This window comes from Indicator indicator, chromosome 11, assembly GCF_027791375.1.
Source record: "Indicator indicator isolate 239-I01 chromosome 11, UM_Iind_1.1, whole genome shotgun sequence".
NCBI lineage: Eukaryota > Metazoa > Chordata > Aves > Piciformes > Indicatoridae > Indicator > Indicator indicator.
Genome location: NC_072020.1, coordinates 18,216,465 through 18,243,175, shown reverse-complemented (window position 1 = coordinate 18,243,175; position 26,711 = coordinate 18,216,465). Strand labels below are relative to the sequence as shown.

Genomic DNA, 26,711 nt, shown 5'->3' with positions numbered 1-26,711 from the left:
GTTTAAATTTGTTTGACTGGAAATTTAAAAAGGGGGAAAAAAAAGCCAAACCCAAACAAACAAGATGATGAAGGGAAGAAATTCCCCACACCTTCTGAAATCTGGCCACAAATAAGACAACTAATAGAGAGAGAAAGGTGGAAGTTCACAGCTTGGCCCAAATCAGTGGTCCTGTCCCTGCTGCCAGTGCTTTCACAGCATCACAGAATGGTGAGGGGTTGGAAGGAGCCTCTGGAGATCACGAAGTCCAACCCCCCTAGCAAGGCAGGGTCACCTAGAGCAGGCTGCACAGGAACACATCTAAGCAGGTTTGGATTGGCTCTAGAGATGGAGCCTGTTCCAGTGCTCTGCCACCTTCAAATTAAAGTTCCTCCTCATGTTTCAATGGAACTTCCTGCCCATATTACCTCTTGTCCTGTCACTGGGCACCACTGAAAGAAGACTGGCCCATCTAATTGACACCCACCCTTAAGGAATTTGTAAACACTGACCAGATCCCCTCTCAGTCTTTTCTTCTCTAGGCTAAACACCTCCAGGTCTCTCAGCCTTTCCTCATCAGAGAGATCTTCTATTCCTTTAATCATCCTTGTAGACCTCCACTGGACTGTCTCCAGTAGTTTCCTGCCCCTCTTGAACTGGGGAGGGGCACAAAACTCCAGATGAGGCCTCACTAGGGCAGAGTAGAGCATTTTACACCAGACAGTGGAAGAAAGCAAGACAAGGGGGCCTAGTGGACCTGGTACTTAGGGGCATGGTTTAGTGTTGACCCTTCAGTGCTGGGTCGAAGGTTGGACTGGATGATTCACAGAACACCAGGTTGGGAAGGGATCTCAAGGATCTTGAAGTTCTCTTCCAACCAGATGCATTCTGTGGTTCTCTGTAACACACTGAGCACTGCGTTGCAGGAGCCAGCTCCATCTCCCTCGGTGAGCTCCAAGGCTCTTCCTCCCTGATGGCCATGCTTGAGGAGCAAAGATGCCCTTCCCAGACTGCTCATCCAGGGTGAGGGTTTTCCTGCTCCTGCTGTGTTGTTCTGGGCCAAAAAAAATAATTGAAACCTGGTGTCTTACTTCCTGGCAGGGAACGGTGTTTGCTGGGCAGTTGTGCAAGGTTGGACAGTACCAAGCTGCTTGGTTTTCAGAGGAGTGACCTCTCCTGTCAGGCTTTGGCTCTTGATGTTGTCAGTGGGTGTCACTTTTGCCTGGGGCATGACTAAAGCAGCAGGCTGCTCTGCTGCCTGGGGAGCAACTCTGCAACCCAGAGATTCTCATTGTTTTGTTTAACTTCAGACTTCAAACTGAGCATAAAAATGCACAATGCATGCCCTTACTGTCTGTGTATACCAGCACTAAAGCAGGACCAGCAGTAGGACCACATCTCCTCCTTGCCTGAATCTGCAGTGGCATCCCTTGCAAGTTTAACCTCCTCTTCTTTGCTAAAACTACTTCCACAGTTACTATTTAACTCAGGCTGAACTAAGATTTTTTTGGCCCAAAGTGATGATTTTTTTTAAAGCTGTTGAATGCTGAAATAGTTGGTCTGGGACCAAGCCACAACAGGGGCTGAATTTTCATTTGCTCACTGAATCAGAAATTCACTTCCTAGAGCTGCCAGCTCCCCAGCCACACACAGTAACTGACCTGGTATGCACAGCAGCTCCAGGAGGATCACATTATTTACATCACCCAGAGATTTAGGGGCTCAGTCTTCTTGCAGTGGATCATATAATACTGAAACAGCAAACACTGAGGGCTGATAGGGGGAAGGTTGAGAAGCTGAAAATGGGCAATCCAAACTTGGATCTGGTTATTACTTGGAACCATAGAATAGTTTGAGTTGGAAGGGATCTTCAAAGGTCACCTAGTCCAACCCCCTCACAATGAGCTGGGACATCATGGAAAACGCAGACTCCATACAACTCAAATACGTGGCTCTGCCTGAATTCAGGTTAACAGGAACTATGACAGCACCACTTCAGGGAAAGGAATTTGCTGCTGTATCCCTTGCATTCAAAGTGTACAGAAGCAAAACACATTCACTAAGCTTCTACATCCTGTGGGAGACACTTTTTCACACAACCACTGAGTTAATTTTCCCCAATCCAGGATGAGCATCATAGCTTACTGTACTACAGGAAAAGTCATCAGCCCTCTGTTCTATGTCACTATCTGACAGCCTATCTAGCAGACATAACATGATGCCATTTTTTTTTAGCAGCAGAAAAACAACAAGAAAAAGAAAGCAAAACAGCCTCCAAGATGCCCCATGAAGAATTTTCTATTTCAGTTTTTCCTACACAAAGCTTATCAGAAGCAGAGGGTAAGAGATCACCACAGTCTGCAGTCAAAGGAAAGTGCTGTTAGTCATGAGAGGGGTGACCCCTGTGTCCCTGCCCGGCCCCAGAAGCACAAACGATGACTTACCAGAGGCTACTGCCCACAGCCTCTCTTCTTGGAACTGCAACATCTGGTAAGTGAAGCCCTTCCCTTCCTCACCGATGACGTTTTTGCTGGGCACTCTGACATCTTCAAAAAAGATCTGAGCTGTGTCTGATGACCTCATGCCCAACTTGTCTATCTTTTTAGCAACGTGAACCCCTGAGGAAAAAAAGGGGATGTTGCCAAGGTCACCAAAATTAGAAGCATTAAGCATAAGCAGAGCATTTTAATCAAGTGCAATTTGCAGATGTGAAGGGATGTGCCAAGACCATAGCAAAACCTACCTTTACCATTGTTAAGACTCCTTTTTTTTCCCTCCCATCTTATTTAACTAGCAAATCAGAAAACTGCAATTGTAAAAGCTTCCCTTCTCATTACTTCCCCAAATAATAACACTTGATTCCTAGTAGTAATAATCTTACTTCAAGCAATGCCTTGCCTGGGGTTGATTTTTAGTACACATAATCAAATGATGGAATTCAATTTTAGGAGTATTTGCTGAGTGCCTGCACTGCTGTGAAACAGCAGAATAAGCTTTAAGAATGACAAAAGTAGAGCTATGCTTTAAGCTGCAACTATAAAATTTATCTTCCTGGAAATCCTCTTCCTTCTTCCCCTTCCTGTCCCATCCTGATTTTTCTCCTGGTACCTGCAGAAGAGAGAGCTGACAATCACTCCACAGCACTTTTTCCTAATAGGAAGTTAGATGCAAATGTGGAACTTCTGCAGACATCTAACAAATCCATATCAATCCCAAATTTTGTTAGAACTCTTTTATGATGGCCTACAAAATAAATTTTAGTTCATCTACATACTTGTGGGAGGGTTCATAATGAGAATGGAAAGATCATCAGGGCCAACACTCCTGCCAAAGCAGGGTCACCTAGGGCAGGTCACACAGGAGGGCATCCAAATAGGTCTTGAAAGTCTCAAGAGAAGGAGACTCCACAATCTCTCTGGGCAGGGCTCCAGCACCCTCACAGCAAAGAAGGTTTTCCTCATGCTGAGGTAAAACTTCCAGGGTTCCAGTTTGTGTCTGTTGCCCCTTGTCCTGTCACAGGTACCACTGAGAAGAGACGAGCCCTTTCTTTCTGACACCTGAGTTTTGCTTGTGAAGAGGCTTTGCTTCCCCAGTGACCTCCCAGCCCAGAACTGACTGACTCCGCAGACAATGGTCTGTTGGAGATCAGCTTGGTTCCTCCAGGTTTGGTCATATCAGACTTCAGCTACCTGTTCCTACCAGGTAGGATTCCTTCCTGTTGTTTGCTTTTCTCTAGCTACAAGTTCTTTGCTGCTGTTGCTCAGGTCCAAGCATGGCTTGCCACTGTGCCAAGAGATCTTAACAGACATCACTGATTTTTTTGCTGGCATTTCCCTCATCTTTGGTTTTAACCTCCTTGTTGCTCTGGGGCTAATGTGAATATTCATGATGGAAGTCAAGAATGTTTCAGAGATAAACCAAGGCCAACAACCAGGTGTGAAGATTTGTGCCAAGCATCCTTATTGCATATGCCAAGTCAATATGCAATGGAAAACTCTCCTCCAAACCAGCATGTGTGTCTTTGCAGGACAACAACCACTTTACTACCCACACACTGGTACTCTTGACTGGTTTTGTGATGAGGAGGTTCTGGCTATAGTTACCTCTTCATTCTAATGTTTTTTCAATCCTCTACTACTCTGTAATGGGGCTTAGTAGGAGTTGGTCACCACACAGACTGTCATGGTCCCTCTCCCTACCTTGTACCTTGCTTCATAGCTTTCAGTCAACATCTGAGTTTATATAGACATGTCAGCTTCTACAGACAGGAGGCCTTCAGCCACATGAAAATCACTTTGGTTTTGAAGGCAGAAGTTGGCAATCACAGCCTTCAGATTCATTCTCCCTGGCTGCATGGAATAAGGTTGTGGAAAGTTTCATCTCTTTGCAGAGCTGAAATACTGACAGGACTTCCAAATGCCAAGCCTGCTCTCCAAAGAAGGTCCACATAGACTTCCACACTTTCCACTCAAGATTTGTTTCCTCCACCAGCCAATCTACAAACAGATTGTGTGTTAAGAAGACTTGCTTTGATGTGTGCCCAAGGCAGGAAGAAAATAAGAACAGTTGTGTAAGAATTTTTGACTCTTGGATTGAATATTACCCAGCAGTTGGCACCCAGTTGTGCCAAAACAGCATTTGTGGTTTGTATCTGCATTAAAATCAGAGCTAGACAAACACACTCTGAACCCACACAGACCCAAATGATTGCTGGAACATCTTTTCCTGTTGAAACATTACTGCTGTGTTCCTCTGAGAGTCCCAGAGATCATGGCTTGGGTCTTCTTCCAGCTGCTTTTTGCAATCACTGCTTCTCCTCCACGTGGAGCTGCACTTACGGCTCCTGTGAGGGGAAGGTTTGCTAAGGCCTTTGCTGCCAGTTCTTTGTATTGCTAGATCAGTCTGGATTGCTTCTCACCAGCCCTGTTCACCAGACCCTTCACCAGCTTTTCTACCCTACTCTGGACCTGCTCCAGCAACTCGGTATGAGTGAGGGCCCCAAAACCGAACCCAGGACTCAAGGTGTGGCCCCACCAGTGCTGAGTCCTGTGGGATAATCACTTCCCTACTCCTGCTGGCCACACCATTGCTGACCCAGGCTGATGCTGGTGGCTTTTTTGGCCACCCAGGTACACCCTGGCTCACCTTTAGCCAGCTGTCAACCAACACCCCATGGTCTTTCTCTGTTGGGCAAATGGCAGCCACTCTGCCCCAAGCCTGAACCTTCAAGGGGTTGTTGTGACCCAAGCACTTGGCCTTGTTGATTCCCACACAGATGGCTTTGGCCCATCAATCCAGCCTGGTCAAGTCCCTCTGTAGAGCCTTCCTACTCTCAAGATGAACACTTCCTCCCAGCATACTGTCATCATCTGCAAACTTACTGAGGGTGCACTCAATCCCCTCTGCTAGACCACTGATAAAGACACTGAAGAGAACGACATCTCCTTGCAGTCTACCCTGGTGCTCCCTGAGGACTCAAAGGATAGACCAATGCACAGAGAGTGACCAGCTCAGGGCTGCAAGCCCTCTGTCTGCCCATTTTACACAAAGACATTTTGTGACTTGTCAGATTCTACTTCATCTGAGCAATTTAGCTATTTTTCAAAGACAATGTTAGTATGAGGAGTATTCACCTAGTCCAGATACCTGCTGGGAATCCACACTGCCAGTACCCAACATCCCTTTAGGAGAAATGTATTCAGCAGTCTGTCACATCTAGACCACAATTTGTTTCACCTCAGAACAGGCCCTGTACACACAAATGTAGCAGCAGCAAATTCTATTTCATATCTACCAGCTGTTGAAATTAGTAATTGGCTTTCAGACTTGGATCTCTTTTTTTTTTTTTTTTTTTTTTTTTTTCCTCCTTATCACCAAATGACTCAGTACAAAATAATTTAGATTTTCTTGGAAGGTGCTGGCCTGGTCTCCTACCATCCTTCCAGGTACTAGCAAGGAATGAGTTATGACCCCTGCTGCAGCATGGATCCCTTCCTTACCCTGCCATACAGGCTGGTGACAGCAGCAGTAGTCAGACACAACACACTTGTTCTGTTGAGCTCCTCCTTGAGCTTTGACACACAAACATCTACAGGCACTTGATAGTGCATCATTTGGTGACATCTTCCAGACACTTCCTGTACAGCCTTGCTCTGCTGCCCCCCAAGAAGAACAATCTTTGGCAGACAGATATCCTTAGGATGTATCAAACCAGCTGGAACTTCCTGCTCACTTCTGTGTCCAACGGCACCCTTTTCATGGTTTTGCTCTTTGCTTTCCCGACAAATCTCACTTCTGATACAATCCACTCACTGAGCACAATCAAAAGGCCTTGGCACAGTGACCTTTTTGGAGGTCAGTGTCTAGTTTAGACCAGACATTAGGAAGAAACTCTTGACAGTGAGGATGGTGAGACACTGGAACAGGTTGCCCAGGGAGGTTGTGGATACCTCATCCCTGACGGTGTTCAAGGCCACGCTGGATGAGGCCTTGAGCAACCTGATCTAGTGGAAGGAGTCCCTGCCCATGGCAAGGGGTGTGGAACTGCATGATCTTTAAGGTCCCTTCCAACCTAAACCATTCTGTGAATCTACGAATCATACAAGAATGGAAGCATGAACACTTTGAGGCCTGGAGTTTTTTTAAGAAGACTTCTCAATTTCTGCAGATCAGCTTCAGGTGACTCAGGAAATTTTTCTAATCAAAACCTACTTAACACAGGCTAGGAAGGCTTGATGGGGCCCTGAGTAACCTGATCTAGTTGATGTCTCTGCTCACTGAACAGGGGTTGAACAAGATGACCTTTGAGAGTCCCTTCCAACCCATGCATTCTATGGTAAGGAAGGTCTGTGTAGAGGTTGTGTGACCTAACAAGACCCCTCTCTAAAGCTACAGTGACTCAGGTGAGCAGCTCAGCTTCATCCTCTGTGAGTTCCCATTCAAAGCCTATCCTGCATGAGCAAAGGTTGTAGAAACTTACAACCCACTCCGAACTTGCTTAACTCCCAAGGCAACTCACTTGCTTGAGTTACTCCAGACTGAAATTCACTTACAAGACACTCACAGAATGGTTTGGGTTGGAAGGGACCTTTCAGGTCATCTAGTCCAATGCCCTTGCAGTGAGCAGGGACATAGATCAGGTTGCTCAGAGCCCCATACAACCTGACCTGGAATGTTTCCAGGGTGGGGCATCTACCACCAACCTGGACAACCTGTTCCAGTGTCTCACCACCTTTACTGTAAAAAAAGGTCTTCCTTATATCCTGTGTCAATCTTCCCTCTTTTGGTTCAAACCCATTACCCTTTGTGCTATCGCATCAGGTCCTTCTAAAATATTCAACTTCCTTCTTGTTTCCTCCTGAATTCTTCTGTTTTGTGGAAGTGTGCAAACACATTTCAGAACCCCCTTGGTATGGAAGTGGAACACTGCACAGCCCTCTGTCAAACAGCTCTCCTTGTATTTGCCATACCCAACCCCACCGATGACATCAGCTGTGAAGAGGAACAGCTGTGATTACCAGGCAGATTCATTGGCAGACATATGAGGGATTTGTTTCGATGAGGAGGTCCTTCACTGGTGTTTGCCAGCAGGCACATCCAGTCCGCTTGGCAGCCGGAGGTGGTCCACGTCTTGCCGCCATTGATGATGTATTCATTGCCTTTCCTCACTGCTGTTGTCTTGATGCCTATTTCAAACCACAGGAAACAAAGGGTTATTCTTGGGAAGGAGGCAGCAGCTGGTGCCTGTAGGACTGGCAGAGTCAATCCCTTGCTCTCAAGACAACTGATCAATGAATCACAGAATGCTAGGGCTTGGAAGGGATCTCCAGAGATCATCAAGTCCAACTGGTATTTAGTTCTCCCTTTGTACTGCTTGAGAGGGCACAGCAAAGGGTTACGAAGATGACCAGGGGACTAAAACATCTCTTATGAAGAAAGGATGAGGGACTTGGCCCAGAGAAGGGAAAACTGAGGGGGGATCACATAAATTCCTATCAACACTTAAAGGGTGGGTGTCAGGAGGATGGGACCAGGCTTTGATCATTAGTCCCCAGTGACAGGACAAGAGGTAATGGCATAAACTTGACCATAGGAAGTTCCATCTAAACTTCAGGAACTTCTACTCTGAGAGTGGTAGAGCACTGGACCAGGCTGCCCAAAGAGATGGTGGAGGCTCCATCTCTGAAGACATTCCAAAGCCCACCTAGATGCCATCCTTGCAACTTGCTCTAGGTGAACCTGCTTTGCAGGGGGTTTGAGCTAGATGATCTTCAGAGGTCCCTTCCAACTCCTATCATTCTATGATTCTGAGACTCATAGCCCCAGGTCCTCTAATCCTTCCAGGTCACACAAAGCAGACCTGTACAGACCCATCTGGACAACTCTTGGAAGTCAAGCCAGGGAAACCAAGCCACTCCACTCATCCCAGTTTATAGAATCATGGAATAATTTTGGTTGGCAAAGATCTTCAAGACCATTGAGTCCCCACCATTATCTAACTTTTTACCAAGTCTAAGGTTAGGTGGAGTCTTCAATCCCAGGGAGTGAAATCAGAAAACCTTCCTACGTAAATGTGGTCATTAAAAACTCAGGCCTGGAACATTTCAGCCTTTGGTGGTCTGTTAGGCTCTTCTGTTCTTGTGAACATGAGTCACTGAACAGCCTATTGACTTCAGAGTCCTGACTTCAAACAAACATCAGCCTCCATATCTGTGTTTGCATACAGATAAACCTACTTCCTGCGTGTTCCTGCTCACAACAGCCTGCTAACTCAAAGCTAGGACACTTTCCGAAGGCCAGCTCTCAATGTGAAGTGTGTCTGGACATGAAGGACATGTCTAAACACCTCCTACTCATACTCCCTGGCAAAAAAAAGAAAAAAAAAATCTTATTTTAATCTGGGAGTGTTGACACCATGCTGCAAGCAGCCCTAGCTGCAACAGCCAGCCAGAGGAAATCATAGAATCAATTCATAGAATCCTTAAGGCTGGAAAAGGCCTCTAAGACAAGTCCAACTGCCAACCCAACACCACCATGCCCACTAAAACCATGGCCTCAAGTGCTGTGTCTACACCTCCAGGGATGCTGACCCCACCTGGGTAACCCATTTCAATGCTTCACCACTCTTTCAGAAAAGGAATTTTTCTTAATCTAAAGCTAAAGTTCCATTTTTTTTCCAATCTAAACCTACCCTGGTGTAACCTGAGGATGTTTCCTCTTGTCCTATTGATAGCTGACCTCAATAGACCCTTCTTTCGGGGAGCTGTAGAGAGCAATATGGTCTCCCCTAAAAAAAAAAATCCTTAGTTGGTATTTATACTCCTGCAAAATTTCCAAAGGACTGTCTTCCTTCTTCTGTAATTGAACTAAAACCCAATCAAGGAAGACTCTCCAGCAGATACCTAGCTATAAATAGGTGATGGTATGAGAACTCTACCACACCCCTCAGAGCACCTGTGAGTTTAATGAGACTTTTAAGCCCAGAAGAGCCTATCTACTGAGGGCTTGGAGGGTAGGAATCAGACACCATTTGGAGAGGGCAGGCACATTGAAGTCAGCTGTTTACATCTTCATACACATCCACCTTGATCTCATTCCCAAAGGCTCTAAACACAAAGCAAACCCAGGAACATGATTTTCATTTAGAAGATAAACTGGGACTGAAACCAACATGGCTGAAAATCACAGAACAGAGGGAAAATGATGAGAGGAAATTGTCTAAGGTATAAACCAAGGGAATACTGGATACAGCCATGGCTAGAAGAACTTGGAAGCAGAAAATGAGGAACAGAAAAGCAAAGGCAGGACTAATGTGGGTAAAGCCAGTAGTCAATGAAAGGAATAAGCCAAATCTGTCCAAGGGACTTGAGGACTTGATATGAAATCTGTGTACTGATGAAGGCCAGCAAACTGAAGGAATCCACAGTACTGATGCTTGTAAGACAGGGACACAGACACAGCACAATCGTACTCACAGAGACTAAATAATAAATGAAGGACAGACAAGAGCTGGAATAAGAAACATGACACTGGAGTAGTGTGAGAAGAGTGGGAACCTACACAATGATTTATATCACATCCCTTTGCTGTGGAACAGCTTCAGAGGAGATTAGATAGAGGTACTATGGAAGGTCTGCAGAGGAACAATGAGCACCATGACATTATCACAAATGTAAACAGTACTTGCAGGCATGGTTTACAAGGGACTAACCACCCAGACAGGGATTAAAGAAGAATGCTCCACTAGTGGCAATGTTCAAGTGCTCCCAGATGTGACAGTTGATAGGTTGCTTCCAACACTTAAGAAATGACTACTTAAAACTGGTGAAGAGTTGATTCTCTTTCCTTAGAAGAAGGATGATCAAGTCAATAAGTAAGTTTTATGTTTAAAACACAGCAGGCTTTGAAAACCTATTTAACAAATTACTGAAGTCCAGTTGACTCAGTCTCAGGTATGGGGCTGACAAAGCAAGGGCTGCACAGAGCTGAAAATGAGTGAAAGCAGGGCTTGTGGGCTTTGGCAGGCTGCATGTCCTCAGGACATCTTTGGAAAGAAAAAAGAATTCACTTTACCAGTGTTATCTTCATAATTCTGCTTATAACAAAAATGCATTTTCTAGAGAAAAGCAGAAGAGCTTCATGTTGGACCCAAGCAAACTCAAAATTGCTGCCACTCAGGAATGATGAGTTAAAACTTTGAGAAAGTTAAGAATTAGGACAAAAGTGAAAATGTGGGTGAGGAACTTGTCAAAGGGGAAATTGCATCAGGTTGCATTCAAAGAGGAAGTGCTGATAGGCAGGGAGGATACTGTTGGAGTTCTTCCTTGGACAAAACCTATTAAATATTTGCACTAATAATATTTAAAAGAATCATAGAATATTAAATATTTGGATTAATAATCTTTAACAGAGTCACAGAATGGTGGGAGATGGAAGGGACTTCCAGAGGTCCAAGCCCCTGCCAGAGCAGGATCACCTAGGGCAGGTCACACAGGAATGCATCCAGACAGGTCTTCAAAGTCTCTGGGCAGCCTGATCCAGGTTCCTTCCTCCAGTTGAGGTATAAACTAATGAGTTGCTTGGTGCAGTTGCCTGGAAGAGATAACTCGAAGAAAGAGAGCAAGTCCAGAGGAGGCCATGAAGATGATCAGAGCTGGAGCACCTCCCCTCTGGGGACGAGCTAAGGGACTTGGGCCTGTTCGGCCTGGAGAAGAAAAGGCTCCAGGGAGACCTAATAGCAGCCTGCCAGTACCTGAAGGGGACTACAAGCAAGCCAGGGATACAGGAGAGAAATGAGCTCCTTGTCTCCAAGGTGTGTCCACTGAAGAGAGTCAAGAGTGAAAACTAGAACTGAACAAAAAGAACTGGAGCAGAGGTGGTTCCATGTAGACATAAGGGAAAAATTCTTCACTTTGAGGGTGACAGAGCCCTGGAGAAGGCTGCCCAGAGAGGTTGTGAGATTCCTCCTCTGAAGGCATTGCAAACCTGCCTGGATGTGTTCCTGGGTAACTGACTCCAGGTGATCCTGCTCTGGCAGGAGGGTTGGACTAGATGATCTTCAGAGGTCCCTTCCAATCTGTAATTCTGTGTGATTCTCTCTGCTTGGTGCAAACCAGTGCTACTCAGAACATAACCCAGTGCTGCTCATGCCCAAGTTGTTCCTTTAATTACCCTGTTAAGAAGCATTTTAAACTGGTTTCCAGATTTGTATCAGGGATCAGACCTTCCATGACAGTGTGAAAAAGTATCATGACTTCATCTTGCAATCTGCCTCCCAGCTGCAGTCTTGGTTCATCAGAGAATCCCAGCTGATCCCAAATTTCTCTTTAATTCTATTAACCTAAGTGTGTCATAGCAATTAAACTGGATGAGAAACAACATGCAGCTAAGAGAATATTTGTGTTACTTCTCATCTGGAACATTACATCAAAATATTCAAATCATATTTACAAACTTCTGATAATCATCTAATTAAAGAAGAGAGGCAATAATTAAAATAAATCATGCTGTATTTCTTATATTTCCAACATTCTAATTGCTAATTTTAATGAAAAGCAAGGCTATGAAAGTTATTGAATTTTTCTTATAAACAACCAAGTAACTAGAAAGGAAAACAGCAATGCATGCAGGAAGATGATGGTGATGGAACACTGCAGCAGGTTGCCCAGTGAGATGGTGGAGGCCACATCCCTGGAGACATTCAAGGTAAGGCTTGATGGGGCACTGAACCACTTGATCTAGTTGGAAATGTCCCTGCTCACTGTGCAAGGTGGTTTGATAAGGTGACCTTCAAGGGTCCCTTCCACCCTGATGCATTTTATGATTCTATTCTATGAATCACAGAACAGTGGGGTTGGAAGAGACCTCTGGAGATCATCTAGTCCAAACCACAAAGGCAGGATCACCCAGGACAGGTCACACAGAAACACTTCCAGGTGGGTTTTGCAAGTCTTCAGAGAAGGAGACTCCACAACCTCTCTGGGCAGCCTGCTCTAGGGCTCCAGCACCCTCACAGCAAAGAATTTTTATCTCATGTTGAGGTGGAACCTTCTGGATTTCACTCTGTGGGATTTGCCCCCTGTCCTGTCACAGATACCACTAGGAAGAGCCTGGCCCCTTCTTCTTGACACTCACCCTTCAGATATTTGTAAAAATTGGTAAGATCTCTTCTCAGTCTTATCCAGACTAAACAGCCAGGTCTCTCACAGCCTTTCCTCATCAGACAGATGTTCCAGTCCCTTCATCATCTTCATAGCCCTCTGTTGGCCTCTCTCCAGTAGTTGCCTGTCCCTCTTGAACTGGGGAGCCCAGAACTGGACACAATACTCCAGATGTGGTCTCACTAGAGCAGAGGGCAGGAGAACCTCCCTTGACCTGCTGGACACACTCTTCTCCTGCACCCCAGGAAATCATTTGCCTTCTTGGCCAGGAGGATGCATAGCTTTTCTTCCCTTGTATTTCTTACAAATGACAGTGGCAAAGGGAAGGGCCAGGGAAACCAGATCCTTTCCATGATAGCACCAGGCTGCAATTTGCTAGGTTAACTCACTTGCAACATCTGACCCAGCTCCAGCTTCACTGATTCCCAAGCAAGCCACAAAATCTCCAGCGATAGTTGGTACAAGGAACTCCTTTTTCAACTCATCAGAGCCAAACCTGCAACAATATAATGAACAAGACAGGACATTAAAGATTTTGGAGGTAAACTTTATTTATGAGTTACTTGCAAATTCAGGTCCACCCACACAGTGATAGTTTTTCCTGGTACTAGGTAAAACCTGTCCCAAGCGCCAGATGTAAGAACAGATACCTTCCAAAGCTATGATTCACGGCCTTCACCAAAAGGGCAGTCATGATCATTTCAAATAAGGTTTTGACAAGAATTCAAGCATCTTACTCCCACAGAAACATGTGCTCTAGATGACCAAAAGCTGATCTTTAAAATTGCCGTTTGGAGAGCTATCAAATCTAAATAAACACAGTCCCTAGGTCTCTCCCCTTCATCAGTCTGCAGCCAGCCACACCAGAGGAGCTGCTCTCTGCCAGCTTCTGACTTCTGCATCAGCTCTTTGCCAAGTTTTAGTGCTGATGACTGAAAAGTTCTAACGTGATGTTGTGTCCCACCCCATCCCCAACTGCAAATATGTTTAAATTACTATTATTTCACAGCTGCACTTAAATCACAGTGATTCTATTAGTGCTTCTTCCCAGCTGTTCCTTTAGTCCCCCTAAAAAGTGGAAAAGAGCAAACTGTTGATAGCATTGTAACACCAAAAATTCACTTGTCCACATTTAGCTCAGTTTAGAGGCACTATTTATTTTTCCCCCCCCCAACATTCATCCCCCCCAGCTGCTTTCATCAATTCAAAACGCAGTCCATTTCATTTCATGGTTGATTTTGTCCTAATTAACATTGACTGGTTTGGTCTCACAGTGTGAAAGGTGAGCTTGTGGTCCAGATCTTGAACTTCTCCTGTGCTAGACTGAAAAATTCCTCTGGTCTCAAGATGTTTCTTCTGTGAGCAGAAGTCCATAAAAGTCAAGTTCCTCCTCAGCCTCCTCTTTACTAAGAGGTTTCTCAGGTCAGCAACTACACTGACAGCCACACAAGCAGGCTGAAGGGACCTGGATCCTCCTTCAGCCAGAGAAGAGGCTGGGAGCTGGCAGACAACTTCACTTTGAGCCCTATTCCTAGTCCTGTCCCTGCTGATAATCACAGCACCTATCCCAAATAAACACAAGAAGTGAGCCTGAAGTGTTTGCTCCTTCCTCCAGCAAACTGGGACAAAGACCCTCATGTCTGTTATGCCTTGCACTTGGCTTTGTTTTTTCCCAGGGAAAGGTCAAGCATGGCCAGCTGAACATTTATTAGACCCAAACCCCCAACCAACAACATGAAAAATCAGATGATGAGAGAAGCTAGCAGGAACTTTTGGCAATGCTTTCTGACACTTAGAACTTTGCCAACCTTTAGTTATTTCAACAGAGGATTTCCATGACAGGAGCTTTCCTCAGAATAATGTTTTTGGTTTGATATCTTTGGTTGTTTGGTTGAAGTTCCAGAAAACAGTTTAGCTCTTCCCAAAAATCAGGCTGCAGAAGTTATTTTGCAATTAATAGCAAAAAAAACCCCAAAAAAACCACAAAAACATCTGGCAACGTTCTCTGCAGAAGATCATGGATCTCCACACCTTACAGCAAGGCCATACAGCCCAGCAAGCATCTGGCTGCTATGTTAGAAATATTGGGGGGGGGAGGTTTCCTGCAAAAGTCTACCCATCCAAAATGCATCCCATAAAAGCCTGAGGTTTGCATTAATGCAATACCCACTCATTTCCAATTCAACAGCTCCAGAATTAGAAAACTGATAGCAATGATATCATGTTCTGGCTCAAAACAGACCAGACCAGACCATACTTGCTTCGTGGGCTGGGGCAATACCCCAGAGCATTGTTTCCCATGTCATTAACTCTGCAGCTCTAAAATATATTTCCATCCATGTCTGTATGGATCCACACACAGCAGTTCTGCAGTCAGCTGGAATTCCTCGTTGATGCACAAGTCCCAAGTGTAACATTCTGACACACAGGACATTCATGAAAGCGGTCCATGCTTTCTTTCCCCACACTGAAGTAACATTGGTGGAAGGTCATCAATACGAACTCAAAAATGATAATGGTATGAGTTAGCCAGAAGTCCCAACAGCGAGATTCTGACAGATGAAGAGGTGTATGAAAGTGGTCCACCCTGGAATATTGTGTCTAGCTATGTGTTCCCCAACACAAGAAGAACATGGACCTGCTGGAGCAGGTTCAAGAGGAGGCCACAAAGATGATTGGGGTCTGGATCACCTCTCCTGTGAGGGCAGGCTGAGAGAGTTGGGGCTGTTCAGCCTGGAAAAGAAAAGGCTGTGGGGACACATGTCAATATCTGAAGGGGACACACAGGAAGGCTGAGGAGTGTCTATTTAGAAGGGGTTGTAGTGATAGGACAAGGGACAATGGTTTGAAACTGGAGCAGGGGAGATTTAGGTTGGACATTAGGAGGAAGTTCTGCACAATGAGAGTGGCGAAATACTGGAACAGCTTGCCCAGTTGTGGTTGAGGCTTCACCCCTGGAGACATTCAAGGTCAGACTAGATGGGGCTCTGAGCCCTAATCTATTTGGAGATGCCTCTGCTCACTGCAGGGGGGTTGGACAAGATGACCTTTGAAGGTGCCTTGATTCAGATAGTTCTGTTGATGTGCCCTTCCAATCATGAATTTGAAGTCACCTTTATTCATCACAAATATACCTAAAACTCTGCTTTCTGACAGGTGAGATTGCTACATTGAATGAAAATATGTCCAGTGCACATCACTGTTCTGACTTGAAGGGGCTGATAATCATCCTGATAGAACTGCAAAGCTTAGTCAGTTTAGTTTCTCCTGCTTCTACCAAAAAACAAATAAAAACAAACAAAAAAAACACCCCCAAAAAAAACAACAACAAACTGAGCTGAAGTGAATGAATTAAATTAATAAGGCAAGTTCTAAGTAGGACTGAGGGATGCACCAGTATGATACAATGCCTCATGCCAAGTGTGAATTGAAATTGTGACTACAAATGGAAGTTCCTACACAGCTCTCAGTGCTTGATCAACTCACAGAATGGGCTAGGCTGGAAGGGACCTCCAAAGGCCATCTAGTCCAAGAGCCTCTGCAGTAAGCAGGGGCATCCTCAACTAGATCAGGTTGCTCAGAGCCTTGTCAAACCTCAGCTTGAACATTTCCAGGGATGAGGCCCAAACCACCTTCTTGGGCAACCTGTTGCAGTGTTCCATTATCCTCATGATAAAGAGCTTGTTCCTAACATCCAATCTAAATCTCCTCTGCTCTCATTTTCAAACCATGCCCCTTGTCCTGTCACTGCAGGCCTTTGCCAACAGTCTCTCCATCATTCGTGTAGGCCCCCTTCAGGTACTGGAAGACTTCTCCTAGGTCTCCCCAGAGCCTTCTCTTCTCCAGACTGAACGTCCCCAGCTCCCTCAGCCTGTCCTCATAGCAGAGGTGCTCCAGCCCCCTGATCATTTTTGTGGCCCTCCTCTGGACCTGCTCCATCAACTCAAGCTTCTTTGCACTGGAACTCACATATTTGACCACTACTCACCCCCAAAGCAAGAATAAAGCAAAAAGAAATAAATAAGAGAAGTTTTCAGATTATTTCCTCATTACTCTCTATCTGTTATTATTCTATTCTATTACCTCAAAGATGACTCAATGGTTTACTCATGGACTTCCTAAGAATATAATAAAGATTTCCTTTAGGCAAGAAGAGGGCAACTCTGACCTACTGTCATTTTCCTTACGTATACAAGCAAGAGGTGAAATTCTCCCAATTCTCTTTCTGCTCTCAGAAAGAGAATTGGGAGAGAGAGAGTCTGCTCTCCTAGACTCAGACTATTATTAATGCAGTAGCCAAGTGCCATTCTTTTGTTTCAGTGTCATCCTGCACACACATCCCACCATCTGATGTGTAGGTCTTCAAGACACAAGAAGCAAGAAAAACAAACACACACACAAAATGGAAGAGAGGCTCCTAAAGGCAGAGAAAGGGTTAGAAAGACATGGTGAACAGCAGCAAGCACCACGGGGTAGCATGGAAACCTCCTGCAACTCAGTGACTGACATAGCCTGGACTTAAGAGAATCCACAACGCAATCAGCTTGCTCCCCTTGAGCCCCTAATTCACGCAAGATAAGAAGACATCCGAGTTAAAAAAAACCCTCTGTATTTAGAAATCTTTTTTACTTTTTGTAAGGAAAAAAAAGTAGTATGAAACATGCTCTTGGCTCCTAGTTTCTATCAGGCCTTGAAGCTTCAGTTATTTTAAGTTTTGAGGAAATAAACAGCTCAGTTTGAACTACTGCTATGCATGCAAATCAAAATCTGCAGGATTCCCTCCAAGCATGAGCAGGAATGTAACTTCCTGAATGTTGTCAAATAAATAAATAAGAGGCAAGAAGAGTGAAGAGGCAAACAGATATGGGTAACATCTTCAAGCTTTGTTATTTATATCATTAAAATCTTATTACCATGTACTTCCCATTTAACTGAATATCTCAAAAGACCTCCAGAAAGTACAACTTGCAAAAGCTTGTCACTGAAGAAAGGAACAAACTCACGGATGCTGTAGAAACAGTATCAGGAGGCACCCTTTTATCTAGAAAAAAGATGTTCTTACCTACAATTAAACAATAAAGACTTGAGAACATAAAATCATAGAATGTTTTGGGTTGGAAGGGACCTTCAAGATATCTAGTTCCAACCCTCTGCAATGGGCAGGGACAACTCTCACTAGCCCAGCTTGCTCAAGGCCACATCCCACCTGCCTTTGAACACTTCCAGGCTTGGAGCCTCCACAGCTTCTCTGGGCAACCTGTTCCAGTGCCTCACCACTCTCATGGGGAAGAATTTCTTCTTCATGTCTCATCTCATTCCAGCTTCTTCCAGTTTGAAGGCATTACCCCTTGGCCTGTCACTCCATGCATTTGAAGTCCCTGATGGTGCAGGTGGTGAAACAGCAATCCTAAGAGACTCCCTCCAGTAGCTGCCTGTTCCTCCTGAATTTGGGAGCCCAGAAATGGACCCCATATTCCAGGTATGGCCTCACCAGGGCAGAGTTCAGGGTGAAGAGAACCTGCCTGGACCTGCTGGGCACACTTTTCTCAGTGCATCCCAGAATACTGTTGGCCTTCTTGGCCATGAGGGCACATTGCTGGCTCATGGTGAACTTGTTTTCCACCAGCACTCCCAGGTACTTCCTCACAGAGCTGCCTTCCAGCAGCTCCAAGGTTCTGTTTCAAACACATCATCTGCTACCAAACAAGTCCTATGCTTTACTACATATTACTATAGAATATTCTAACGTTGAAATATATTTTTTTCTCTCCTCTAAAAGAAACTAAGAGAGGTAGAGAGTAGGTTCCTTCCTCAAGTGTTACTGAAGAGCAAACAGAGAATAAACCCTCACAGTGATGCTTTGGTTCTGCCCTTGGGTTTCAGGCCTTAACACACAATGATTTGGGTTTTAGGGTGATCTAAAACTTACTGAGAGCTACCTTGTAAGAGCAGGAGTGGCCATGCCAAGCTGCACTCCAACAGCCATAGGAATGGCTCCACAGCGGATATGTCCCAGCTCTTCGGCCACTGCCATTCTGTAGGAGAAGTCCAAGCCCATGCCGCCGTATTCTGAGGGAAAAACAAATCAGTGAGACTCCTGTTCTACACTGGTCCAAGCAACAAGAAAATAAACAGGTTGCTTTTGTAAGGACTTGCTAACTGCAGTTCCACTGCTGGTTTTTCAGTGATTCACAGGTCTCAACTTGCCTTTCAGAAAAGTAAAAGACTTGCAGAAACATTAAGGTTGGAGAAGCCCTCTAAGATCAAGTCCAATCACCAGCTCAACACCACCATGACCACTAAACCATGTCTCAAAGTGTCATGTCTGTATGGTTGTTGGAACATTTCCAGGGATGGTGACTCCACCACCTCCCTGGGCAGCCTGTTCCAATCCCTGACCACTCTTGCAGCAAAGAAATTTTTCCTACTATCTAAACTAAACATCACCTGGTGCAACTTATAGGCCATTTCCTCTCGGTCCATCACTTGTTACCAGGGAGAAGAGACGAACCCCCACCTCACCACAACCTCTTCTCAGGGAGTTGAGAGAACAATAAGGTCTCCCCTCAGTCTCCTCTTTTTCCAGGCTAAACAACCCAAGTTCCCTCAGCTGCTCCTCACCAGCCCTCTTCTCCAGACCTCTCAGCTCTGGACCCACTCCAGCACCTCAATGTCTTTCTTGGAGTGAGGTCCCCAAAACTGAGCCCAGGTGCTACTCCTTCTTTACAAAACCTGGATTTAAAATTGTACCAGCTCTAACCACCCATGTGCACATCAGATTACCTCTGAATCCCCTAAATAGCATCACTGCTTTTACTGGAAACAACAGGAAAAAAGTGACAGGCTGCTGAAAACTACATCAGGAGGCAAAATTCTTCTTTCTAACAGCAGGATTATATAAAATCATCAGAAGGACAAGGGACAATGGCTGTAAATTAGAGAAGAGTATATTTAGATTTGATATTAGGACATTCTTTGCTGTGGAACACTGCAATAGGTTGCCTAGAGAGGTGGTGGAGGCCCCAACCCTGCAGACACTCAAGGTCAGGCTTGATGGAGCTCTGAGCAACCTGCTCTAGTTGGAGGTGTGCCTGCTCACTACAGGGTTCTTGGACTAGATGACTACTAAAGGTCCTTTTCAACCTGAAGTTGAAACCTTTGAAAGTTTGAACCTTTTCAACTCTATAATCTATGCTTTTATTTCTCCACGGTAACACCCAACTCCCACCGTCACTCCCAACACACTCAAGCAGAGCTCATCTTTCTCACACACAACAAAGTCAGCACAGAGCAAGACCCCATGCAAGCCATGCCCCTGTGCTAAACTACCACCATAGCTCAAACCCCATGTGACACACAAGCACAACACCAAACATTCATTTCATATCCTGGCACCTGCTCGGTGCACTCATTAAAGCATTTTTCATTAGCAGGAGGCTGATGACCCGGGGCGCTGGCCGGGCACCAGCACAGGCTGCTCCTCCTTCCAACATTCCAATCTGCAAATTCAATTACAGAGAATATTATTCTTCACCTCCTTCCCATGCCCAGTGCTGATAAACCCACCATGCACTGAAAAACCTTGCTATGATGGATGAGGTCATTTCTAGCTGTATGAGATACAGTCCCAAGGAAATATTGGAGAAAGAAAAGGTCACTGCTTAACATCATTAGCTGACTGAGAAGCTTTGATTAGATAACGTTTTTCTCCTCTTTATCTGGTTACTCATTTGAGGATCAACTGAAAAAAAAAAAAAAAACAAAAAAAAAAACCAACTCAAATCAGGGAATGTTTTCAGTTGGAAAAGCCCTCTAAGATCATCAAGTCTAACCATCAATCCAACACCACCACGGCCATTAAACCACATCCCCAAGTGCCACGTCCACACATTTCTTGAACACCTCCAGGGATGGTGACTCCACCACCTCCCTTGGGCAGCCTGTTCCAATCCCTGACCACTCTTGCAGCAAAGACATTTTTCCTAATCTCCAACCTAAACCTCCCTGGCACAATTTTAGGCCATTTCCCCTCCTTCTATCACATGATACTGTGGAGAAGAGACCAACCCCCACCTCACTCCAACATCCTTTCAGGTAGTTGTTAGACAGCAATGAGGCCAGCCTTCCTTCTCCAGATTAAACACCCCCTGTTCCCTCAGCTGCTCCTCACCAGCCCTGTTCTCCAGACCCTTCACCAGCTTCCTTGCCCTTCTCTGGACACCCTCCACCATCTGTAGTGAAGGCCCTGGGCAACCAGCTCCTCCAGCCCTCACACACACAAGGAGGAGCGGACAACCCTCTTCCATTTTCACTTGCTGACATCAAACACTATCTGAGATCAACCCTCTACTGACATGCTTTGAAGTTTAACCAACTTCCCATTAATTAAAAGTCAAAACACTACAGTGCCTATAATCAGAGGGTGTTGTGTGCTATCATCTGTTTCCTAACCCCACAGAAACTATCTTCGTGCATCCTTTCTCTGCTGAAAGAAAGGAAAAGACAAATGGAAAAGGCTAACTTGAAGATCAAGTTCCAAATACCATTTCACCCTAGGTCATACTGAATAGTCTGGATTATCAGAATTAACAGAAATATCTACTTTTCCAATTTTTTACCTGAAAATAAAGATGATTTCCTAAAAATAGGCACAACATTAATTTTTTACTGGAATATAAACACTGGAGTGAAACAGCAGTCATATGGGAATGTGTTATCATTGCTCTTTAGAACTCCCTGACAGGAGGGTGCAGTAAGGTCAGGGTTGGTCTCTTCTCCCTGGTGTCAGGTGACAGAACAAGAGGAAATGGCCTCAAATTGCTCCAGGGTAGGTTTAGGTTGGAGATTAGGAAAAAAATTATTTGCTGCAAAAGTCGTCAGGCATTGGAACAGACAGCCCAGGGAGGTGATGGAGTCACTCTGCCTGGAGGTATACCAGAAACATGTGGACATGGCATTTTGGGACATCATTTAATGGCCATGATGGTCTCAGGTTAAAGTTTGAGCTCAAACCTCTTAAGAGATCTTTTCCAACCATAATTCTGTGATTCTATGATAATTTGCAACACAATTCTCTTGCCTTTATCAAAAAAGCAATGTTCTGAGGAAAGCACGCCTGCATACAAAGGCAACGCTATTTAAAGATGTGTATGAGAGAGATTTGCTAATTTCATAAAAATCTATAACAAAGTTATAAAAAAAACCACCACCTCATTTTTGGCACTGCATGAATGCTTTGCATTGGATTTTTGTTTGTTTGTTTGTTTTTTACATCAATCATTTTATTGCCAAACTACAATTAGTACTAATTCTGACTTTTGTTTACCAAGTAGTTATATTGCTTTTTTTCACTCCATTTCACAAATCAAAACCTTAGTTCCTTGATTTACTCAAAGCAACTTCATGGGAGGAATGCTGTGCACAAAACTGACCCCCAAAAAGGTCATTTCATGTAGTTCTTTGGCTTACACGCATTCATTGTTCAAACCACAATGCACAGAATCATAGAATGGTTTGGGTTGGAAGGGACCTCCAAAGGTCACCCAGTCCAACTCCCCTGCACTCAGCAGGCACATCCTTCACTACAGCAACTTGCTCAGAGCCTTCACCAGCCTGACCTTGAATATCTCCAGGGATGAGGACTCCACCCCCTCTCTGGGCAACCTGTTGCAGTGTTTCAGCACCCTCATGGTGCAGAACTTGTTCCTCACATCCAATCTAAATCTGCTCTGCTCTCATTTCAAACCATTCCCCTCGTCCTGTCCCTGCAGGCCTTTGCAAACAGTCCCTCTGCAGCCTTCTTGTAGCCCCCTTCAGGCACTGGCAGGCTGCTGTTAGGTCTGCCTGGAGCCTTCTCTTCCCCAGGCTGAACAACCCCAGCTCCCTCAGCCAGTCCTCCTAGCACAGTCATTCTGCATCAGTATAGAACATACTTGTCTTGCCCTCATTTGAGATTTGAGCAGTACATTTTAAAACCAAAATCCTTCCAAAGGCCCCTCTCCAAGTGGTCAGTGAAGAAGCTTCCCGCCAGAGGGAGGGAACAAAGCTGCGGGAGTTGAGAAGGTGGAGGAGGATGCCCCACTAGGCAAAGAGATGATATATCCTCCAAAGATTTTATAATCTGGGGATAGATTATGCAAGAGACAACCACAGATGCAGGCAGGAAGGGCAGAAGCAAATGGTAAAAGCATTAATCAGACACCACCTAAATTTTCATCAGTTCTGTTCCAGAAGCCAAGGAGAAGGAGTTTCAAGGAGAAAGATGCTGAGGGGCCTGGAGCATCTCTATGAGGAGGAGAGGCTGAGAGACCTGGGTCTGTTTAGCTTGGAGAAGAGCAGACCAAGGGGAGATCTTCTCAATGCTGATCAATGTGGGTCAAGAGGATGGGGCTGGGCTCTCTTCAGTGGTGCCCAGTTCCAGGACAAGGGGCAATGGGTACAAACTAGAACACAGGAGGTTTCACTTAATTAAAAGGAAAAACTTCTTTGCTGTGAGGGTGCTGGAGCCCTGGAACAGGCTGTCCAGAGAGGTTGTGGAATCTCCTGCTCTGGAGACTTTCAAAACCCAGCTGGGCAAGCTGCTCTGAGTGAGCCTGCTCTAGCAAGGGGACTGGATGATCTGTGGAGGTCCCTCCCAACCACACTATTCTATGATCCTGTGAGAAATGTGAATGGTTTGACAGATAACTAAAGGGAACACCTCTTTTGAGCCCCAAGCACTTGACCGAGACAGAGATCCTCTATCAGTGCAGAATGTGCAGCTAAATCCAAGTAACTTTGGTATCTTCATGCCCCTCTCTCTGGAGAACAAGATCATTGCACTCAGATGTGCTGCCAGCAAGAGCAGGCAGTGCTGCACCAATGGTACTAAATTATGCAGGGTCACCAAGTGCCATCTGAGTCAGCAATCACATCTGCACAAATCCTCAAACTCAGAAGGATGTCAAAACCTCTTAAAAATACATGAATAAATCACAATGTCCCCCACATTGTACACACACTATGTTATGGGGAAGGGAAAGCTAAACTGAGTAATGCAATAGAATGCAATGCCCATATGGCAACAGAAGAAACAAAGAAAGATGCAGTAGCCAAAAACCAAGGGAAAGAAAAAAGAAAATCCAAGATTTACACGTGGCTATTGTGTCAGCTCCAGCTCAGAGCAAAACTTGACTCAATCACTGCTTACAAATTGCTCAGTCACTTTCTGCCTGGTTTTAAATTGAGGTTGTTTTCCCCTCCCTTCAGCTCTGACCCAACATCAATTCTATCCAAGCCTACTTTAATCATCTTACTTCCTCCACCCCCCTTTGAAGTCAAGAAGCATACAGGCTGAACAGCACATCTCCTGAGCTTCAGTAGCAAAGCCATGCTACTTCTCATGGGGTTTTGCTTTGGCCCAGCTCACAAACAAACCATGCCTTGGTTTCAAAGTTATCAACCTCTGCAACCTCCTCACTGCTGACGGTCAGTCAGTGAGCAACAGCTGCCAGTCTCCTTCCACAGAGATATCCCTACAACTTGTTGCATGTTTGCCTGGTTTCAGCTTTGCCTTTGGATGCTCAGGTTTATCCAATGGGGAATACTGTGTCTCTCCAGCTCCAAGGTTACCACTTTTCTGACAAACAGACCAACATTCAATCAATATCCTTCAACATGAGGTATGTCCTCTGCAGTCCTACCAACACCACTGTGAAACAGCCCTCTGAGAAACTGAACTATGCCTTTGGGCTCATAGAATCATTGCATCATTTTGACTGGAAAAGAACTTTAAGATCACCAAGTCCAACCACTCTCTAACTGTACCAAGTCTGGGGCTAAAGCACATCCTTCAGCATCACATCTCTGCTTCTCTAAAATACCTTCAGGGATGGGGATTCAGCCATCTCCCCACCTCCATGGGCAGCTTGTGCCAGGGTCTAAGAGCCCATTCAATGAAGAAGTTTCTTCTAATATCCAACCTAAACCTCCCCTGGTGCAACTTGAGGCCATCATCATGTTACTTGATATTAAGGAGAAGAGACCAACCTCCACCTCCCTGCAGACTCCTTTCAGGAAGTTGTAGACAGCCAGAAGGTCTGCCCTCAGCCTCCTCTATCTCCAGGATAAACAACCCCATCTCTCTCAGCTGCTCCCCACCAGAGGTGTTCTCCAGGCCCTTCCCCAGCTTCCTTGCCCTTCTCTGGACCTACTCCAGCACCCCAATGTCTTTCTCGAAGTGAAGGCCCCAAAACTGAACACAGAACTCAAGGTGTGGCCTGACCAGTGCCGAGTCCAGGGGGACAATCATTTCCCTGGTCTTGCTGGATACACTACGTCTGATCCAGGCCCCAATGCTCTTGGCCTTCTTGACCACCAGAGGACTGCTCAGCAGAGGTTCAGATGTCTGCTCTGAACAGCTCTGGCTTAAAGGTTAATTTATAGTATAAATCCTGTATTTCAACCCATGGAAAAACACGGCAGGTTCAACATCCCTGTACACCCTTGACTGGTGGAGACACCAATCCCACACCACCTCCAAACTGTCTCCATGAAGTGCCCAAGATGCAAAGAGAATCATAGAATCATTTCAGTTAGAAAAGGCCTTTAAGTCGTTCCAAGACCATGAAGCAGCTTTTTCAGCATGATCAAAGTCCAGAGATGGATGCAAAAGCAGCAAAGTGATCTATAAGCAGCCAGAAATTTTAATCAGAGCCATTATTGAACTTGCACAATTTCTCACACAAAACCATGATCAATAACCGATCAGCTTCACCATGGTGAACATGCTGCATATCCTTTCAGTGCTGTATTAGCATCACATTTTCTCTGCTCCTTTTTAGGACTGCAGCTATTTTCCATCTCATTATGCTTAATGAAAATCTAGTTTATAGCATTTCTCAGCATTAAGTAGCCCCAAACTGAGCAGCTCTAGCAACTGTACATCAACAGCCAGCAAAGCAGCAGTGATTATGCCTCCTTTCTCCCAGCTACATCATTATGCTAAATCATGAAGAGTGAGAAAGTCCACACTGAAGACATTAGTTTATACTGTGCCCTCATTTTATGTTTAAAACAGTTGAAGAAAAAAAGAAACCACCAATGTTCTTTGTTTAATCTTGAATGACCTCAAAATTAGCAATAAGGCTTAAGATGCTGTGCTTCACTGAAAAATGGAAAGGGATGTGAACTTTGCCTCAAGTGTAAAGCTGAAATTCAAAAGGGAAAAGAAAAGGATGGGGGGGAAAAAACGGTGGGTGGGAAAGAAAAAGAGGGGGGAACCGAGGTAAAAGATCGGTGCGCACAGAGGTAAAAAAGAAGGAAAAAATAACAGAAGAAAGAAAGAAAGAAAAAAAAGTGAGAGAAGTTTTTCTATCTGTAAAAGATCTCAGCATCAAAGATCACAGCATCTCCTAGGCCACAGCCTCACCACTTCAAGTCAGGGGATATAAAGCAAGTCAAAGAAGAATGAATACTTATCTTGTTCTTCCCAAAATCCCCCAGAAACAGAGAAGAAAAGGAGATGGTTAGTTTTGCTCCCATTTATGCTACTGTGGTAACTGCCCTGACTAAGCTGCAGAGCCTCTGTTGTTCTTACAACACCAAGTGTTAGTGAAGAGTTTTTTCTCTTGTCTGAAATCCTCTCATCATGGCTGTGGCTCACGTTTGCACTGCTGATAAAGAATGGATTAAACTGAGGGTAATTAAAGCAAGGCATTGAAAAATTCACAAACTCACCTAAAAATGTTAACACAGAGACCTTCACAATTACACTTTCAAACCAAACCAAGCCACTGCTTTCTGCATTTTAAGGCTTACACAAAAGAATCCAATACATTTCCTTACCTCACAAATTCTTCTTATGGGTTAGAAGTATTGCCATGAAAAAATCCCAAACCAAACCCACACAAAAAAACCCCAAAACACAAAAACACACTGAAGAAGCCCCAACCTATTACCATTTTAGGGAAATAATTGTTTTTGGGAGCTGTGCTGCTGCAGACTGAGGTTATAGCTGATGTTTTATCACTAGAAAATGCCTCGTACTTGCAATTTAATTGCAATTCACAATCGCAGGCTTGCTCCTGATTTTTG

The 26,711-nt window shown here is 44.8% G+C and overlaps 1 protein-coding gene across 1 annotated transcript in view; it reads right to left on the bottom strand.

The window, feature by feature from the left end:
• The window catches only part of LOC128969941 (probable acyl-CoA dehydrogenase 6), a 70,044-nt gene that overhangs the window by 8,145 nt on the left and 35,188 nt on the right, over positions 1-26,711 (bottom strand). The window contains exons 3-6 of the mRNA XM_054384929.1: positions 18,578-18,707; positions 13,028-13,134; positions 7,497-7,664; positions 2,424-2,597 (exon numbers count right to left, since the gene is read on the bottom strand). Coding sequence (XP_054240904.1) covers positions 2,424-2,597; positions 7,497-7,664; positions 13,028-13,134; positions 18,578-18,707 — 579 coding nt within the window. The remainder of the gene's footprint in view (positions 1-2,423; positions 2,598-7,496; positions 7,665-13,027; positions 13,135-18,577; positions 18,708-26,711) is intronic.